General features: G+C 39.6%; 2 protein-coding genes across 2 annotated transcripts; both read left to right on the top strand.

Moving 5' to 3' along the window:
• Positions 1-16: 16 nt before the first annotated feature.
• Positions 17-1,795, top strand: LOC117637840 (disease resistance protein RPV1-like). The gene is made up of 3 exons (XM_034372877.1): positions 17-112; positions 234-722; positions 848-1,795. Exons 1-3 carry the CDS (start codon positions 71-73, stop codon positions 860-862), a joined length of 546 nt encoding a protein of 181 aa, XP_034228768.1. The 5' UTR covers positions 17-70; the 3' UTR covers positions 863-1,795.
• Positions 1,796-3,322: 1,527 nt separating this feature from the next.
• On the top strand, positions 3,323-8,297 carry LOC117637835 (disease resistance protein RPV1-like). Its single transcript, XM_034372872.1, has 4 exons — positions 3,323-3,983; positions 4,522-5,617; positions 5,704-5,982; positions 6,163-8,297. Exons 1-4 carry the CDS (start codon positions 3,430-3,432, stop codon positions 7,762-7,764), a joined length of 3,531 nt encoding a protein of 1,176 aa, XP_034228763.1. The 5' UTR covers positions 3,323-3,429; the 3' UTR covers positions 7,765-8,297.
• The last annotated feature ends 8,367 nt before the right edge of the window (positions 8,298-16,664 follow it).

The following is a 16,664-nucleotide window of genomic DNA, read 5'->3' as shown; positions in this document are numbered from 1 at the left end:
AGATTGGCCTAAATGTCCGTTGCAAACTTTTCCATCCAGTTTTAATCCAAAAAAACTTGTTGAAATCAATATGCCTCGTAGCAGCTTGTCACAACTTGGAGAAGGATTCAAGGTACGTGTTTTCAATTTATTTTCATACATTGGTATTTTCAAGAGTTTATTTTATGAAGTTGTTGTTTACATCTCTTTAAGTAAAGCTTATCGGTTGATCTTTTTCTTTTTCCTTTCCATAGAGGTTGCAGAATCTAAAATCTATGAGTTTGGAGGGATGCAAGTTCCTCACAGAAACCCCCAATTTTTCTGGATTCCCAAATTTAGAGGACTTGAATCTAAACTACTGTACAAGTTTAGTTGAGGTTCATCCTTCTGTTGGATTCCTTGATAAGCTTATTTGCTTGAGTATGAGAGGATGCCGTAATCTTACGAAACTTCCAGGAAGGGTTCACTTAAAATCTCTAGAATCTATAGATCTTAGTCATTGTGGAAGGCTAAAAAATTTCCCTGAGATTGTTGGAAAGATGGAATCTTTGGGAGAGATGAACCTATCCGGCACTGCCATCGAAGAATTGCCTTCATCAATCAGATATCTCATTCGTCTCTATTCGTTAAAGTTAAGCAACTGCAAAAACTTCACAAATCTGCCATGCAGCATTTATGAGTTACAGAATCTTCAATTTGTTTATCTTCGTGGATGCCAGAAGCTTGTGAGATTTCCAAATAAGGTGATTCCAACCAACTCAAATGACATTGCTGGTTCTTTAACGCTTCCCAATCTTTTCCATTTATATATAGAAGGAGCCAATTTATCTGAAATCGATTTCCTTGGGACTCCTGATTGTTGGTCCAGATTAGGCATACTTGATCTTTCAGGATCCAATTTTGTTAGACTTCCCGAATGGATTACCAAATTTGTCAACATGCAATAACTGAACTTGGTTGGCTGCAAGAGGCTTGTAGAGATTCCAGATCTTCCACCAAACATACATTCAGTAGATGTGAGTGGTTGCATATCATTAGAAAGATTTCCAAAATTGCCAAACATCTTGGAAGGTAAAGAGTTACAGAGGCATAGAAGGATGAACTTGTCTAATTGCTGGAGACTGCTCGACATTGCGGCTAACTTCTCTGATCACTTTCTGATCGCTTGTAAGCAATTGTCAGTCGGGGTCGTATTTCCAGGAAGTGAAGTTCCAATGTGGTTCAACTGTCGTAAGAATTTGAAGAAGCCCGTAAAGAACTGTGACATTTCCTTCGAAATCCCTCGAGATTTGAGATGGGAAAAGAAAGGATTGGCTCTCTCTGTTGCTTTTGAAACGCCATTTAAATTCGGTTCTTTTTATGCCGTTATTCACGTCAATGAAGAAAAAATTTATGGTGTTATGTTTGAATTTGGCTCAACAATTTTTGAGTCAGCTCACGTGTGGCTGCTCTATGTTCCATTTTGTAAGATGGATGAGTATGTAAAGCTAAATCAGTCTACGTGGCCGCGGCCGCCTTTTATGTGTCGAGCTAGTTTTTATCGAGATTATGATCCACTGTACTTTAAAAGCTGCGGAGTCCACCTGGTAGTGCCACAGGATGGTGGAGATATTCGTTCGTCTCGTCTCGTCGGTGGCAGTGAGGAAGGAGGAGGATGATATTGGGGTCGATATTCAACACTAGTTAGAAGAAGAAAAAGTTCTGCCAGGAAGTCCAGAGGATAATGTACTTTCAAATTATTAGATTTTGTAAATTATTTTGTAACTCCTTGTGGCACCAACCTGGTTTACATGTAAGGGATGGATGGAGCGTGTTGGTTCATGCCATGTTAGATCAAGAAGCTCTGTTAACTGAGTATATAAAATAATAATAATTTTTATTGCAATGTTGGAATCAGAAAAAAGAAAAACTAAGATGCAATGGAATATTAGTGATGAATAATATGCCAAGTCGCCCACAGTCTAAAGAAGAGAGTTCCGTGTGCCCACGGGGAAGCTTTTTTCATTCACTCAAAACTCTCATACCCCACTTCTAGTCTCTCTCTCTCTCTCTTCCCAAGGAATATTCCTAAAACTAAATCCTGTGTGCGAGCCTATAACCAACGGCTGTCTGTGACACACTGATTTTTCATCCAAACCACGTGAAGGGCAAGACCTTATATTTTTCTTTCTCTTATGTAAACCCCCATAAAAGCTGGCTCTATCCTCACCATTAGCTTCCATTAAACCCAAGAAATTGTAAAACTATACACATTTCAGATTTTCAAGTTCAGGCATGTCTGCAGTGGTGGATGTTTGGATGAGCGAGTTGGCAAAGCTGAAAGACAAGGTAGGGGCTAAGAAGCCAGAATGGCTCAGATTCAGAGGCACTTGGATTCCTCTACGCTTTCAGAGGCCACAGTTCGTTTGCTTATGGACCGTTTTGTGCCTTGGTGACACCTTGTAAACATGTTTGATTAGTCTAATCTTGCATATATAAATGTACTATTAATTTGTTGAAGGACCTTTCGTCACTTCTCTGGCCATAAAAAATGAGTAATTATATATACCTAAGGTTGTTTGGATTCAAAATTCATTACGGATCCATTAGTTTGTCTCCATGTAATTAAGTTTTAGTAGATGCATAAACTTATGACTAGTGTATTTGTTTTTGGTTTTTCCATTTTAATTATATTTTTGCAAGCTATTAACGGATGAATGGTTCTTACATTTGGATTTAAAGAAATTACATATAAACCAAAAGTTTAATTATTGCTTCAAAGCCCTTAACAGGACAAAGCATTAAACCATAAACTATTTTTAACAAACAAACAAAAACAAAATTGGGCTCGCCAGAATCCAGGCAAAGTGAGATAACTATATGTGATAAAGAGAGTAAAGTGAGACAAAATGAGTGTTTTGGGGTAAAGTAAGACTCAAATATACTTTTACGGATATATCAAAAAATAAGCCTTTTTTTAAACATTATGTATATACATTTCAAGGTGTATATGGATTTGGAGTAAGCTTCATCTAAATCTCAACCAAAATAATCCAATTTATTCTCAATTTAATCCGATTACGGATGAATACACACGTTATAAATGACATTTTTTATAAAGAAAAACTTGAAAGGTTGACCTTTCAGAAACAAATTTATGCATATCAATTTTGGCCCAAATAACTAAAGACTTGGCCCAATTTTGGTCCAAACAATAAGACTTGGCCCATATCAATTTCCACTTTTCTTTAATTTTTAAGGATTTTGGATCAGTTCGGGGAAGGTCGTTTACGTCTAGGCCCTTGGCTTATTTTATTTTAGATAAACATCAAATTCAATTGATGTCAACGCCTGTGAAGTTGCACCCAAGGTAGCAGGAAACTGCTTCGCATATACGATGATCAAACTCTTTGACTATATATTAGTACCATTTCCAACCCTCTCAGCCTGTTTAGTTTAACTTTCAACAAAATGGATTCAAACACCACTGAATTATTAGGAGCTCCTTCCCCTCCTTCTTCCTCGTCTTCCACCAATTCGTGGACATATGATGTCTTTCTCAGCTTTAGAGGTGAGGACACACGCTACAACTTCACAGATCATCTACACAAAAATTTGGTCCAGAAAGGTATCAGAACCTTCATCGATGATGAGCTCCCAAGAGGAGAAGAAATATCACAAGCACTTCTTGATGCAATTGAAGGATCGAGGTGTTCCATCGTCGTATTCTCTGAAAACTATGCATCCTCGAAGTGGTGCTTGGATGAACTTGTTCATATCATTCAGTGTAGAAAATCAAAGCAACAGATGGTTTGGCCAGTTTTCTACAAAGTAGATCCCTCAGATGTAAGGAACCAAAGAGGTAGTTATGGTGAGGCACTTAATAACCATGAACGCAAATTCAAAGAAGAGAAACTTACTAACCATGATGAAAGTAAGTTCGAGGACAATATGAAGAAGGTGCTGAGATGGAAGGAAACCCTTACAAAAGCTGCAAATTTGTCTGGGTCGCATTACTTGGAGAGGTATATTTCTTTATATTTGAGGGCTTTTTGAGCTTCTCTTAATTTCTCCTTCTTTATTTTATTTTATTTTTTAGCATATGAAGTGTCAAATTTCAGTGTAGGATAGGATCTAAACCACATAAAATAATCTCTCCAACTTGCAACATGAAATATGGTATATAATATTACATTCAAGAGAAAAATACTTATAATTGGATGGATTATTAGGCATAGATGCCTATCAATCAGCTCTTACCAGTGTTGATTAAGAAACCCCCATTACTTATTTTTCTTCATAAATGTATGACAATTATGGCTTGAATCCAACTTTTAATCAATAAGCCGAGATTTTATTAAGAAGAAATGTCTAGAGCATATCAAATTATCAATCTTGCTATTGTACTAATGCCAGCTTGTTTCGAACTTCCAGTGATCTTTTTTTGAACCCAGCAAAATTCTATTGCTTTTCTTGTGTCACATATACATTCTTTACCTTATTTAAAACATATATAGCAAAATCTCATTCTATTTAGATGTTATTTCTTCCTTAAATTGGCAGCCGTGAAACTGAATTTATTCAGAACATTGTCAACGAGATTTCCTTACAAGTATTAAATGATACCCACATCAATGTGGCAAAATACCAAGTCGGAATAGAGGCTCGTGTACAAGATCTTCATAAAGTTTTAGATGTTGACGGAAATGATGTTCGCATGGTAGGAATATGGGGGAATGGTGGAATAGGAAAGACAACTGTTGCTAAAGCTGTTTATAACTCACTGGCCCATATGTTTGAAGGGAGTTGTTTTCTGGAAAATGTCAGAGAAAGATCATTACCATATGGAGGCCTAGTCGACCTACAAAATCTTCTTCTTTATGAGATTCTAAGGGGAAAGGAAATAAGGGTTACCAGTGCCGATAAAGGAATCAATGTGATAAAGGAAAGGTTGAGTCGTAAAAAGGTTCTCTTAATTGTTGATGATGTGGATCATTTGGACCAGTTAAACAACTTAGTTGGAGGGTGCGATTGGTTTGGTTTGGGCAGTAGAATTATCATAACAACAAGAGATAAGCATTTGCTAACTTGTCATAGAGTTAGTATAATCTACGAGGCAAAGAAATTAAATTATCATGAATCTCTTGATCTCTTCTTTAGTTGGAATGGTTTTACAAGAACTAGAAATTTGGATGATGATTATGTGGAACGTGCAGAATTTGTGGTGGACTATGCTGGAGGTCTTCCATTAGCTCTCAAGGTTTTAGGTTCACATCTATGTGGTAGAAGCATTGATGTGTGGCATGATGCATTGGATGGTGCTCTTCACTCAGACATTCAAAAAACTCTCAAAATAAGCTATGATGCACTGGAAGATTTGGTGAAAGAAGTTTTCCTAGACATAGCATGTTTCTTTAAAGGCAAAGATATGAACAATGTGATATCGATCCTGGAAGGTTGTGACCTCAAGCCTAAGCATGCTATTGAAGTACTCGTAGAAAAGGCCCTCATATATATTGAACAAAACAAAATTTGGATGCATGACTTGCTAGAAGAATTGGGTAGAGGTATAGTTCATCAAGAGTCACCAAATGAGCCAGGTGAACGTAGCAGAGTGTGGTTTCATGAGGATGTTCATCGTGTTTTAACAGAAGGAACAGTAAGTGTGTGTGTGTATGTGTGTACACTTGAATTTTTATTTGCTAAAGAGCTTTGTTTGTTAACACTATTGCTTTCTCATAATAGGGAACAAATAATGTTAAAGGCATCATAGCAAAGTGTCCGACACCAGATGACATATGCTTGAGTGATGATAGCTTCTCAAAGATGAAAAACCTTCGACTTTTCATCAATGTTAATGCACGATTTTCTGGTGATCACGTGGATTATCTCTCTAATGAGTTGAGGTTCCTTCATTGGCCTGAATGTCCTTTACAAGTTTTGCCATCTACTTTCAATCCAAGGAAACTTGTTGAACTTTATATGCCATGTAGCCGCTTGTCACAACTTGGAGAAGGACTCAAGGTAATTCAAATTATTTTCATCCCCTGGTATTTTCAAGAGTTTATTAATATTTAGGATTTATGGCTTAAATTTGTTCATACCGTTTGTACTTTTCAAGAGATTCTATTTTTGTAAAATTATGGTTTAAGTTTTACCAATGCTTATTGTTTGATCCTTTTATTGGTCCTTTTTGCTTTGTAGAGGTTGCAAAATCTGAAATCTGTAAATTTGGAGAACTGCCAGTTCCTAACAAAAACCTCAAACTTCTATGGAATTCCAAATTTAGAGTTCTTGAACCTAGATGGCTGTACAAGTTTAGTTCATGTTGATCCTTCTGTTGGATTCCTCAAAAAGCTTATTCGCTTGAGTCTTAAAGGATGTTGTAAACTTACGATACTTCTCAGAAGTATTGACTTGAAATCTCTTGAATCTATCTATCTTAGTGGCTGTCGAAAGCTTGAGAATTTCCCTGAAATTGAGGGAAAGATGGAATCTTTAACATGGATGGATATATCACACACTGCCATCAAAGAATTGCCTTCATCAATTGGATATCTCACTGGTCTGAAAACTTTACTTTTACTTGGATGTGAAAACCTTACAAATCTTCCAGGCAGCATTTATGACATGAAACAACTAAAGGTTTTCTACCTTCGTGGATGCCCAAAACTTGTTGCATTTCCAAATCAGTCAACTTCCGAAGTTTCAACGAGTGCAGAATCTGTTCCTTCGGTGCTTCCAGCTAACATAAACGTTTCACCTGACAGTTGTGGCTCTTTATTGCTTCCAAATCTGGAGGAGTTAGATGTCAAAGGAGGCAATTTATCAGAAATCAATTTCCTTGGGACTCTTCATTGTGCGTCCACCTTATTCAGACTTGATCTATCAGGAAGCAAATTTGTCACTTTCCCTATATGCATTAGCAAATTCGTCAGCTTGAGGATACTTGACTTGCATGGCTGCAACAAGCTTGTGGAAATTCCAGAACTTCCACCGAAAATAGGATGGCTAGATGCATGTGATTGCGTATCATTGGAAAGATTTTTGAAATTGTCGAACATTTTGGAATGTAAAGAGTCACAAATGATTCGTTGGATGGACTTGTCTAATTGTCAGAGATTGTGTCGCAATCTGGCTCATGGTGTGGCAAAGACGAAAAATGTTTTAGTGAATGATCAGGGTGCTCTCTTTTCTTATCTCTTTCTAATATCTTCTCAGCAATCTAAATTCCAAGTTGTATTTCCTGGAAATGAAGTTCCAAAGAGGTTCATCTGTCACAAGGATCTGGAGGAGGTTGAAAGATATTGTGAATTTTATATGGAAATCCCTGAAAATTTCAAATGGCAAAATAGTGGATTGGCTCTCTATGCTGCTGTTAAGAAAACACAAGATGCACCTTATCCTTGCTATATAAATAATAATGGATCTCCTTACTTCATAGTCGAATTTTACGTCAATGAAAAGCGCATTCACTTAATTAGGTCTGATTTTGGTTCAACAATATTAGAGTCAGATCATGTGTGGCTGTACTACATTCCATTCTGCAAGATGGAGTTTGATGAGTCTGCATATCCGAAACCTCCTTTTAAATGTCGAGTTAGTTTTGAACTTCCTTTCAACAGTTCTCTGTGTGTTAAAAGCTTCGGGGCACACCTTGTAATGCCAGAGTATGAAAACGTCTCAACATCTATGGAGGGATTGATCCATGAAGGTACTAGTAAAAGAGAAATTATTGGTGAAGATATTGGTTCTCCGGTGGAAGATGACTACTTAAGCTGTGAAGGTGATGAAGAGTTGGATTAGAAATTGATTTCTTGAGACTTTTGGATTGTGCGTTGATATGAGGTATACTTGATATGTCGGAAGGCAATTTTGTTAGTCTTATGCATTAGAAATTTGTTAACTTGTTGAAGCTGAACTCGTGTGCTTGCACCAGCCTTCTAGAATTCATATTCATTCATTTTGGTGTTGGTTTTGTGCATTCCTGCTCTTTTTCCAAATGAGATTGTAGGAGTAGGGAGTGGTCATAAGCAGCAGGTTATTAGTTGATTCAACTGGTACCGGTAGATGATGCACAGTAGGGAGTATTAATTTATATTTCCCAACTAATATTTGCATCATTTACTGCTTCAAGCCTTATCTTGCTAATCTTGCAATTCTTTGGGAGTTGAATCTCCTTCAGTCTGTGATCACAGTATCTTCTTGTGTCTGCCATTTTGGGTGGCTTGCACTGTCTTTCTTGTTTTCTGGGCTGCTGCTCAGCTTTTTTTCCTCAGTCTTTGCTTCTTGCTGCTTGGTTTGGGGGTGATTTATTTATGGTGCTTTGGCTATCCTTACTTTGGTTTGCGCATCTGTTAAATTGCAACCCTATTGGTTGTTTTTCCCTTGCACACTTTTTGTGTGGCTAATCTGATGTGCAGCAGATTTTTACTTTGCTGATTTTGCTGCCTTTAGATGCATTGCTGTTTGACTTTGGATGGCCTTAAGTTGTGGAGCTGTATTATTTGTTTAGTCTGTTAATTAGTTACTGTAATTGGGTTCTTGTTTTCTTTCTTGGACTACATTTAAAAGTTCTTGAGCATCACAACTGGAAGTAAAAGTCCCATATTTGAATGGGAAGAGTGTCAATTCTCACCTAAAGGGTCCTTTAGACCTTGAGCAAATAGTGTGTTGTTTTCTACAACAATGAAAATTGAGTCTCTTGCACAAGGTATCTGTGATAACATTTCAACATATTCTAACAGTTGAAATGTAAACAGTATCTAAGATTAACAACTAATTACAGTAAGCACAGAAAGAAATAGGATGGTTAAACATGTATACGTTCTTCCATTAATAGAAGTGATAACTAAAATTTCATGAGAGTATAAGAGCTATAGGCAATTCTTAATCACCGCCTTGCCCCGACTTGCGCCTCAAGGCACCCTTAAGTCTCGCCTTTTAAAACTTTGTTAAGACTATATATATATTGGAAATGAAATTGCTATCCTGTGCTTTCAAGTAACTTATTGTTCAAATACCATCTGAATTTTTGGGCTTGTGCACTAATACCACCTAAACTTTGAATTTTTATTTTTAGCCACCTAAAGTTTGTTAAGTGTTGCAATCCATCACCTATGTCTACCTCCATTAAAATTTCCGTTAAGTTTAATGGTCATTCTATCAACTTACTATGACTAAAAATAATTATAAAAAAACATTAATTTAGAAATAAATAAAAATTAAACTAATTGCACTACACCTTCCCTAGCTCTACCCTTCTCCAACGCCAATTCTAAAGATTCAAAACTGATTTTTATCTTTTCATACAAACTCTAGGAAAAAAAAAATCAGAAACTCATCCATCATTTAGACCACCTGTGATATATACCATTTATATTAGATTTAATTTTAATTTAGGTGCATAGCCATAGCCACAGCATGCTCATTCATGGTTGCCCCGATGAGTGTAATTAGTTTTTTTTTTTTTTTCTTTTGGAAGCTGCTGTGTAATCAGGTTAACTTTTTTTATTTTTATAATTATTTTTAGTTAGAATGAATTGACAAAAATGCCTTTAAATTTAACGGAGTTAGGCATAGGTTGTAGATTGCAACACTCTATAAAGTTCAAGTGATTAAAAATAAAAATTAAAAGTTCAAGTGGTATTAACGTACAAACCTAAAATTTCATATGTCATATATGCAAGTTTTCCTTTCTTTTTGTATTCCTTTCCTATTTCTTTTTGTATTGGGTTGGGATATCTTATTTCACTTGTATTGGGATTCGTAAGTACATACACTATATAAAGATTCTGTAGCTTTACCCCAAAATCTCCAAAACGCTCAAGACACACGCACTTCCCAACTCCCAAAATCTCGCTGCAATCGATCTGGCCATCAATCCGTCCGTCTTGATTTCACCACGAGACCTGGTGATACTACTTCTACCAACAGAAAACGAAGCTTCAACACTACAATATATCTCAATCTCTTGGACCACCCTGCGAGTCCCACTTACAAAGATTTTAAAAAAACATCGCCATTGAAACTTATATATCAAAACCCACCACCATGTTCAATCTTGATGATCTCCCAGATTTCGTATTGGTTGAAATCCTTTGTCGACTCCCCCGTGAATATGCAGTTCAATGCACGTGTGTGTCGAAACGTTGGTATAGTCTCGTTTATGATCCTTATTTTGTTGGCCGATTTCTACGTCAACAAAATGATAACCAAAAGCCCATTCCACATCCTAGACTAATCTTCACAAATCCAGAGCACAGAAGAGAATTCTTCACCAATCCAAAGTGCACAAGCAAGTTCTTTTCCATGTCCAAGCAGCCTCCAGCGCCCGAAAAACTCAAGTTCTCTTTGAGATGCCTTCCTTGTTTTCAAGGGCCCGTCAAGACCGAAGAGGGTGAACCAATGGTGGTAGGAACATATAACGACTTAGTTTTATGTTGTGCAACCACGTGTTTTCAACGTGATTACTACATTTGCAATGCATACACCAAGCAGTGGGAAGCTCTTCCTTCTCCTCCTGAATGCCACGAGGAAGTAGGTGTTGGATTCATCTGTGATCCCTACTATAAGGAATGCAAGGAAGATGCTGACCAAAGAAAAGAAGAAACTAGTACTAGTAAAGCATCATTCCAGCTTAATACTGAGTATAGGTACAGGGTTGTGCGTATAATTCCTGAATCTCGAGGGGGTTCTGTCCATTTCAAAGCAGAGATTTTCTCTTCTGAGACTGGTAAATGGACAGAAACAATTGTGTTATGCCCAAGAAGCTTCTATCTGGATGTAAGACATGAAGGCGTTGCTTACAATGGAATGTTGTACTGGATGAGCAGTAGTTCTGGCTCTGTTATTGGTTTGGATCCCTACTCAAACGATATTGTTGATAAAAAATATAATTGTCGTTTCATTGATAATCCTGAAGATGATCAGGTCCCTGTCACTGCAACATTTGATCTCCTAAGCGTGTGTAGAGTTGGAGGAGGAGGAGAGCGTCTGCGAATGTGCCAGTTCAGCGGAAATAATGAAGATGGAGTCATGGATTGGCTGAGTGTTTGGGAGTTGAAAGATGATCAGGTCGATAACGATAGCAATTGGATTTTAGTACGCAGAATTTCCCTGAACGGGATGTTTTCACAAAATCCAGTGATCAGGAAATGGAGAGATCAGGGCTGCTGGCATGATGAGATAATGTTGCTTGCTTTCGACCCAAATGATGATGATATCTTGTATGTAGATTTTATTGGACACGTTGTCATGTTCGACATTAACGGTGGAGGATGGATAATGCGTTATTTGAACACTCCGCTTGATTATGGTACAATTCATAATCACCGTAGGAGAGCTGTCTTCCCATTTGTGATCCCGTGGTGGCCGACACCAGTTACTACTAGACAAAAACAGAGTTTCGAAGTGTATCGTTGAGATTTTCAGGTTGCTTGATTTCTTGAGAAGATTTAAATTATATTTATATATTTTTTTAGAATAAGTTGTCAATCGGGATATTATTTTCCTAATATGAATTTAATTAATTTTCTTATTAGTTAAGTTTTATGAATATTCTGGAACTTGGGGTTTCCTACGGTTTTAGGATTTCTTGGTTTTCTATTTAAGCCAACTCATGGCATTGTATTAATCAATTTTATCATATTATTAATTGAGGATAGAGATTTTCTCTATTTTCTGGTAGATTCTAGTCGCTAATGGATTTCAATTTATCTCTTGCATTGTAACACCCCGACTCCAAATTTAATGGTTATTTTTATCGATTTAATTAAAATTACGAATTTACCCTTGGGGTAGGGGTAAAATGGTCACTTTCTTATCCGGAAGGATTTTGGGACCATGAGTGGTATTTTTGGGTAGGTGGTACCGAGACGAATTCGTAGACAGGCGGTAGGCTTGAATCGGAGTTGTAACGAAAAAGTTACGGGCAAAATACTTCCAGTGGCAAACTTGTAATTATTTCAAAAAGTTTGGTAAAAATCAGATTTTCACCTCAGCTCTCTCTCTCTCGCGCGCGACACTCTCTCTCTCCTCAGTCTCTCTCTCTCCCCGACGTCTTCTCTCTCTCTCTCCTCGGTTCGCGCAGCTCCGGCCACGGCAGGACCCGAGACCGGTCCCGTTCGACTCGCCTCGTCTGCCCGACCAAGACCTGCCCGTTTTCCCCGTCGGAAACCACGATCTCCGGCCGTGAGCTCGACTGGTTCGAGCCGGAACTGTTCCGCCGTCGCGCCGCCGCCTCCGCCGCCCAAACCCGGTGATTGAGGTATGGTTTCTCCTCCTTTTTACGAGTTCTAGCTGATGTTGGTATAGGTTTGGATCGATTGTGAGTGTGGGAAACGGATTAGAAAACCTAGGGTTTGGGCCGAATTTCAAACTGAAATTCCAGCCAGTTGCCGCCGGAATTGGGCCTCCCCGTAGTTGAAGAAAGTGCTCCTGACCTCGAGTAGAAGCTAGGGTAGGAAGGATGACCTCGGGTGTGGAGTTTTTCCGTCGCCGGAAATTACTCTGCACACCCACGCGCTGCCGGCGCGTGTGGCGGCGCGTGGGCGAGTCTGGTGAGGCTGCATTGTAACCCGATGAGATCCTTAGGTTGTCACGAGCGCGTAGGAATTCGCGGATCTCAATTCGGATGTCGTTTGACTATCGAACGGATTTTCGCATATTGTGCGTTATCCGGGTTCGATAGGTTTCGACCGTTAGATCTTTCTCGAAGTAAAGTATGTTGTTCTAGGAATTCCTAGGACCGTATGGGACTTCACGGATCATGAATCGGAACCCCGGATGTTCCGATTCAAAAATGCAAAGTTTGCGGGTTAGCGATAACCGTAAAATTGTGAAATTCCTAAACCTGTAATCGGACCTTAGGATACCTTCTTCAATGTGCACGTATGGGGGATTTGGGGGAATTAATCATTTAATTGGTAATTTCCGCTTCGACGTAATTTTATATTAATTAACGGTTCGTATCTCGAAATAGGTGTTTCGACTGCACGTACTCAGCAGGCAGGACCCTCACGTGGTCAGGCAGCGTGGGACTATCTGTGAGTGGACTTTGTTTTAATCATATGCATGGTTTTAATTGATGAAAGTTTCTGCATAATGTTTTAATGGTTTATGGAATATATATATTATATTTATGGGTTGGTTGGTTGGTTGTATAGCATTTGGCAATATATATATCGAGTTTGGCATTCTTGGGTTTTGAGAGTGTCTTTGTGTAGATGGTGGGGAGGTATATTTATATATTCACTATAGATGAGATATTGGGGTAGTTGGAGGTTGTTGTGGAAGAGTGTGGTTTTAGAGAGAAGTCGGGTGATTACACTACGTAAGTACCTTCCCTAGTTACTAGTCTCACTCGCGGCGTTGGATGTTCCGGCGTGTGAGACACTTTCCATATGCGGCGTTGGATGTTCCGGCATGTGGAAAGACTTATTATAGAGTTTAGGGTCATCACCATGGCGTTGGATGTTCCGGTGTGTGATGACCCAGTCTGCGCGCGTAGGACATAGTTTGGAAGCTACACATGGCGTTGGATGTTCCGGTGTGGGAGCTTTGGAGTTTCGTTCCCCGGTTGGACCGCTCATCCCTAGACGCAGGATAGCACCTAGAAATCCTGCGGACTAGTTAAACGATCCCCCAGTTGGATTGTTTTCCCGGTACCTAGGTGGTGTGCTGAGTTTATCGTATAGTATATTTATTTATATATATATATATATTTATTTATACAAGTATCTTTATACGGGTATGTATGGTTGAGTGGGTAAGGAAGTTAGTGGTTTGAAAGGAGTGGTAAGTTTGAGTGGGTGTGGTTCCTTTTTAAAGGAGGTAACTGGTATTTTCTGAAATGTTTTTAATGAATTAAGTTTTGGGTAATTATTTATTGAATTGTGAACCTGCATGTCTTGAGCATTATTTTTACATGGTGGGGTTATTATATTGTTTTAACTGCAATTTGGTTTTTGTCCACTCACATATTTTCTGTTTTGCGCCCCCCAGCCAGTAGTCGCTCCAGGAAGCGTGCAAGTGGTGTACGAAGTTCGATCTGTGCATCTTTCTAGTTAGGAACTGAGTAATTTCTTCTACTCAACTGTACTTGTAATCTAAATTCAGTAGATGCTCTGTATCGCCCAGATAGATTTTACTTGTGAGGCCGGAGGCCACTTTAGTGACTTGTAAAATTGTGAAAGCATGCTGATGGTTGGGATTATTACTATTATTATTACAGTGTGTTGCAGGTTGAGTAAATTTTTGTTGGGATTGCTTAGTTTACAGGGGAGACTCTGCCAAATTTTTGGTAGAAAGTCTCGAGTTTTATTTTAGTGGGCCCGGCATCGGGATGATGTCGGAACAAAGACGGGGTCCGCTCCGGTTTCCGGGAAATTCCGGGGCGGGTCCTGTCAGCTTGGTATCAGAGCATTAGGTTCATTTTCCTTCGACTATTGCACTTTTGCTGCATTGTTGATCTAATGATTTCATGATTTCTTTGTGTAGAATCATGTCGGCTCGCAGAGCTAGAACAAGAGGCCGCGGTCAGAGATGGGGGCCGAATCCTCCACCTCCATCTCCGTCACCCCCTCCTTCACCACCAGTACCTTCACCTCCACCATCCCCACCTGCAGGAGATAATGCTTTGGACATGAGACATGTGCTCAGCCAGTTTACTCGCACAATGGCTACAGCCTTACGGGGAAGGCGCGGTACAGAAAGTTCTGAAATCAAGAGAGTTAAAGAACTTGGGGCAAAGGAATTTGTGGGCAGTACTGACCCAGCAGAAGCAGAATTATGGATTACTGATGTGGAAAGAATTTTTGAGGTTTTGGAATGTCCAGCTGAGGATAGAGTCCGCTTGGCTACCTTTCTACTCAAGGGCAATGCTTATCATTGGTGGAAGGCAGTAAAAAGAGGTTATGAAAATCCGCTGCTATAAATTGGGAAGAATTTCAGCGAATCTTTTCAGAGCAGTTTTACCCACCTTCTTATAGACATGCAAAGAAGTCAGAATTTCTGTATCTGAAACAGGGGTCTATGTCAGTAATGGAGTATGAACACAAGTTTAATGAGTTGTCCAGATTTGCTCCAGAGTTGGTTGCCACAGAGGAGGACAGATGTAGGCGATTTGAGGAAGGTTTGTGGTGGGACATTCAGGCAGTGGTTACTGCTAATACTTATCCAAATATGAGGGCGTTGGCTCAGGCAGCTGAAAGGGTGTCAAGGAAACTCGGTGGAAATGTGGGTAGGCGCCGTAGGGATGCACCAGGAGTTGGTGGGCCCAGTCAGGGTCCATCAAAGAGGGGAGGATCCAGTTCCAGTTCTGCTAGCGGTGGATGGTCAGGAGGACGGGGATCTAGTTCTAGTAGTGGGAGATCTGGTTCTCGTCCGGCTTGGACTCAGTATTCAGGGCCACAGTCTACAGCTAGTACTGCCAGGACTTCTTCCAGGCACACTGGGGTGACATGTTTTAATTGTGGACAAGTTGGGCATATTGCAAAGGATTGTACCAGCTATACTCAGGGAGGTGGACCGAGTCAAAGTAGTAGCCTGACATGCTACTTTTGTGGACAAGTGGGGCATACTAAGAGAAGCTGCCCAATTATACTCCAGACTAACACAGCGATTCAAGGAACTGGAGCCCAGCAGGGGCAAGGTAGTATGGGTCAGAATCAGAATCAAGGTGGTGTCTCTTCCTCTGCAGCAGGGTCATCCAGTAGCAGGGCACCGTCATCCTCTAGAGGCAGAAGTGGTGGGCAGGCAAAGGGTCAACCTGGGCGTTCCACTACTCAGGCCCGAGTGTTCTCTATGACTCAGCAAGAAGCTTATGCTACTCCAGACGTGATTACTGGTATGATTCCAATTTTTGGTTATCTTGCACGTGTTCTAATTGACCCGGGGGCCACACACTCCTTTGTAGCACATAGTTTCTTACCGTATATCAGTATTAGACCCATACCTATAATAGGAAGATTTAGTATTTCCCTACCTACGGGAGAAGTCTTGTTTGCAGATCGGGTATTCAGAAATTGTTTTGTCCAAGTAGATGATGCATGGTTGGAAGCGGATTTAATTCCTTTAGACTTGGTGGATTTGGATATTATATTGGGGATGGATTGGCTAGAGAAGCATCATGCATCAGTGGATTGTTTCCGGAAGGAAGTAACGCTTCGGAGTCCAGGGCAACCTAAAGTTATCTTCCGTGGGGAGCGTAGAGTTCTCCCTACTTGTCTTATTTCTGCCATCACAGCCTAGAAGTTGCTCAAGAAGGGATGTGAGGGGTATTTGGCACATATTATTGATACTCGAGAGATCCCTTTAAATCTGGAAGATATTCCTGTTGTTTGTGATTTCCCGGATATCTTTCCAGATGATCTCCCTGGTTTACCCCCTGAAAGGGAAATCGAGTTCACTATTGAACTTCTTCCGGGCACCAACCCTATTTATCAAACCCCCTATAGAATGGCGCCAGCTGAACTTCGGGAGTTGAAGATTCAATTACAGGAGTTGGTAGATCTTGGGTTCATCAGACCCAGTGTCTCACCGTAGGGTGCACCTGTGTTATTTGTAAGGAAGAAAGATGGGACCATGAGGTTATGTATTGATTACCGGCAGTTGAATAAGGTGACAATACGTAACCGGTATCCATTGCCTCGAATTGACCATTTATTTGATCAGTTGAAGGGTGCTAAGTATTTTTCTAAGATCGA

Source organism: Prunus dulcis, chromosome 8 (assembly GCF_902201215.1).
Source record: "Prunus dulcis chromosome 8, ALMONDv2, whole genome shotgun sequence".
In the NCBI taxonomy this organism is placed as follows: domain Eukaryota; kingdom Viridiplantae; phylum Streptophyta; class Magnoliopsida; order Rosales; family Rosaceae; genus Prunus; species Prunus dulcis.
Note: the sequence above shows the minus strand (reverse complement) of the source record. Positions and strands in the feature narration are given on the sequence as shown.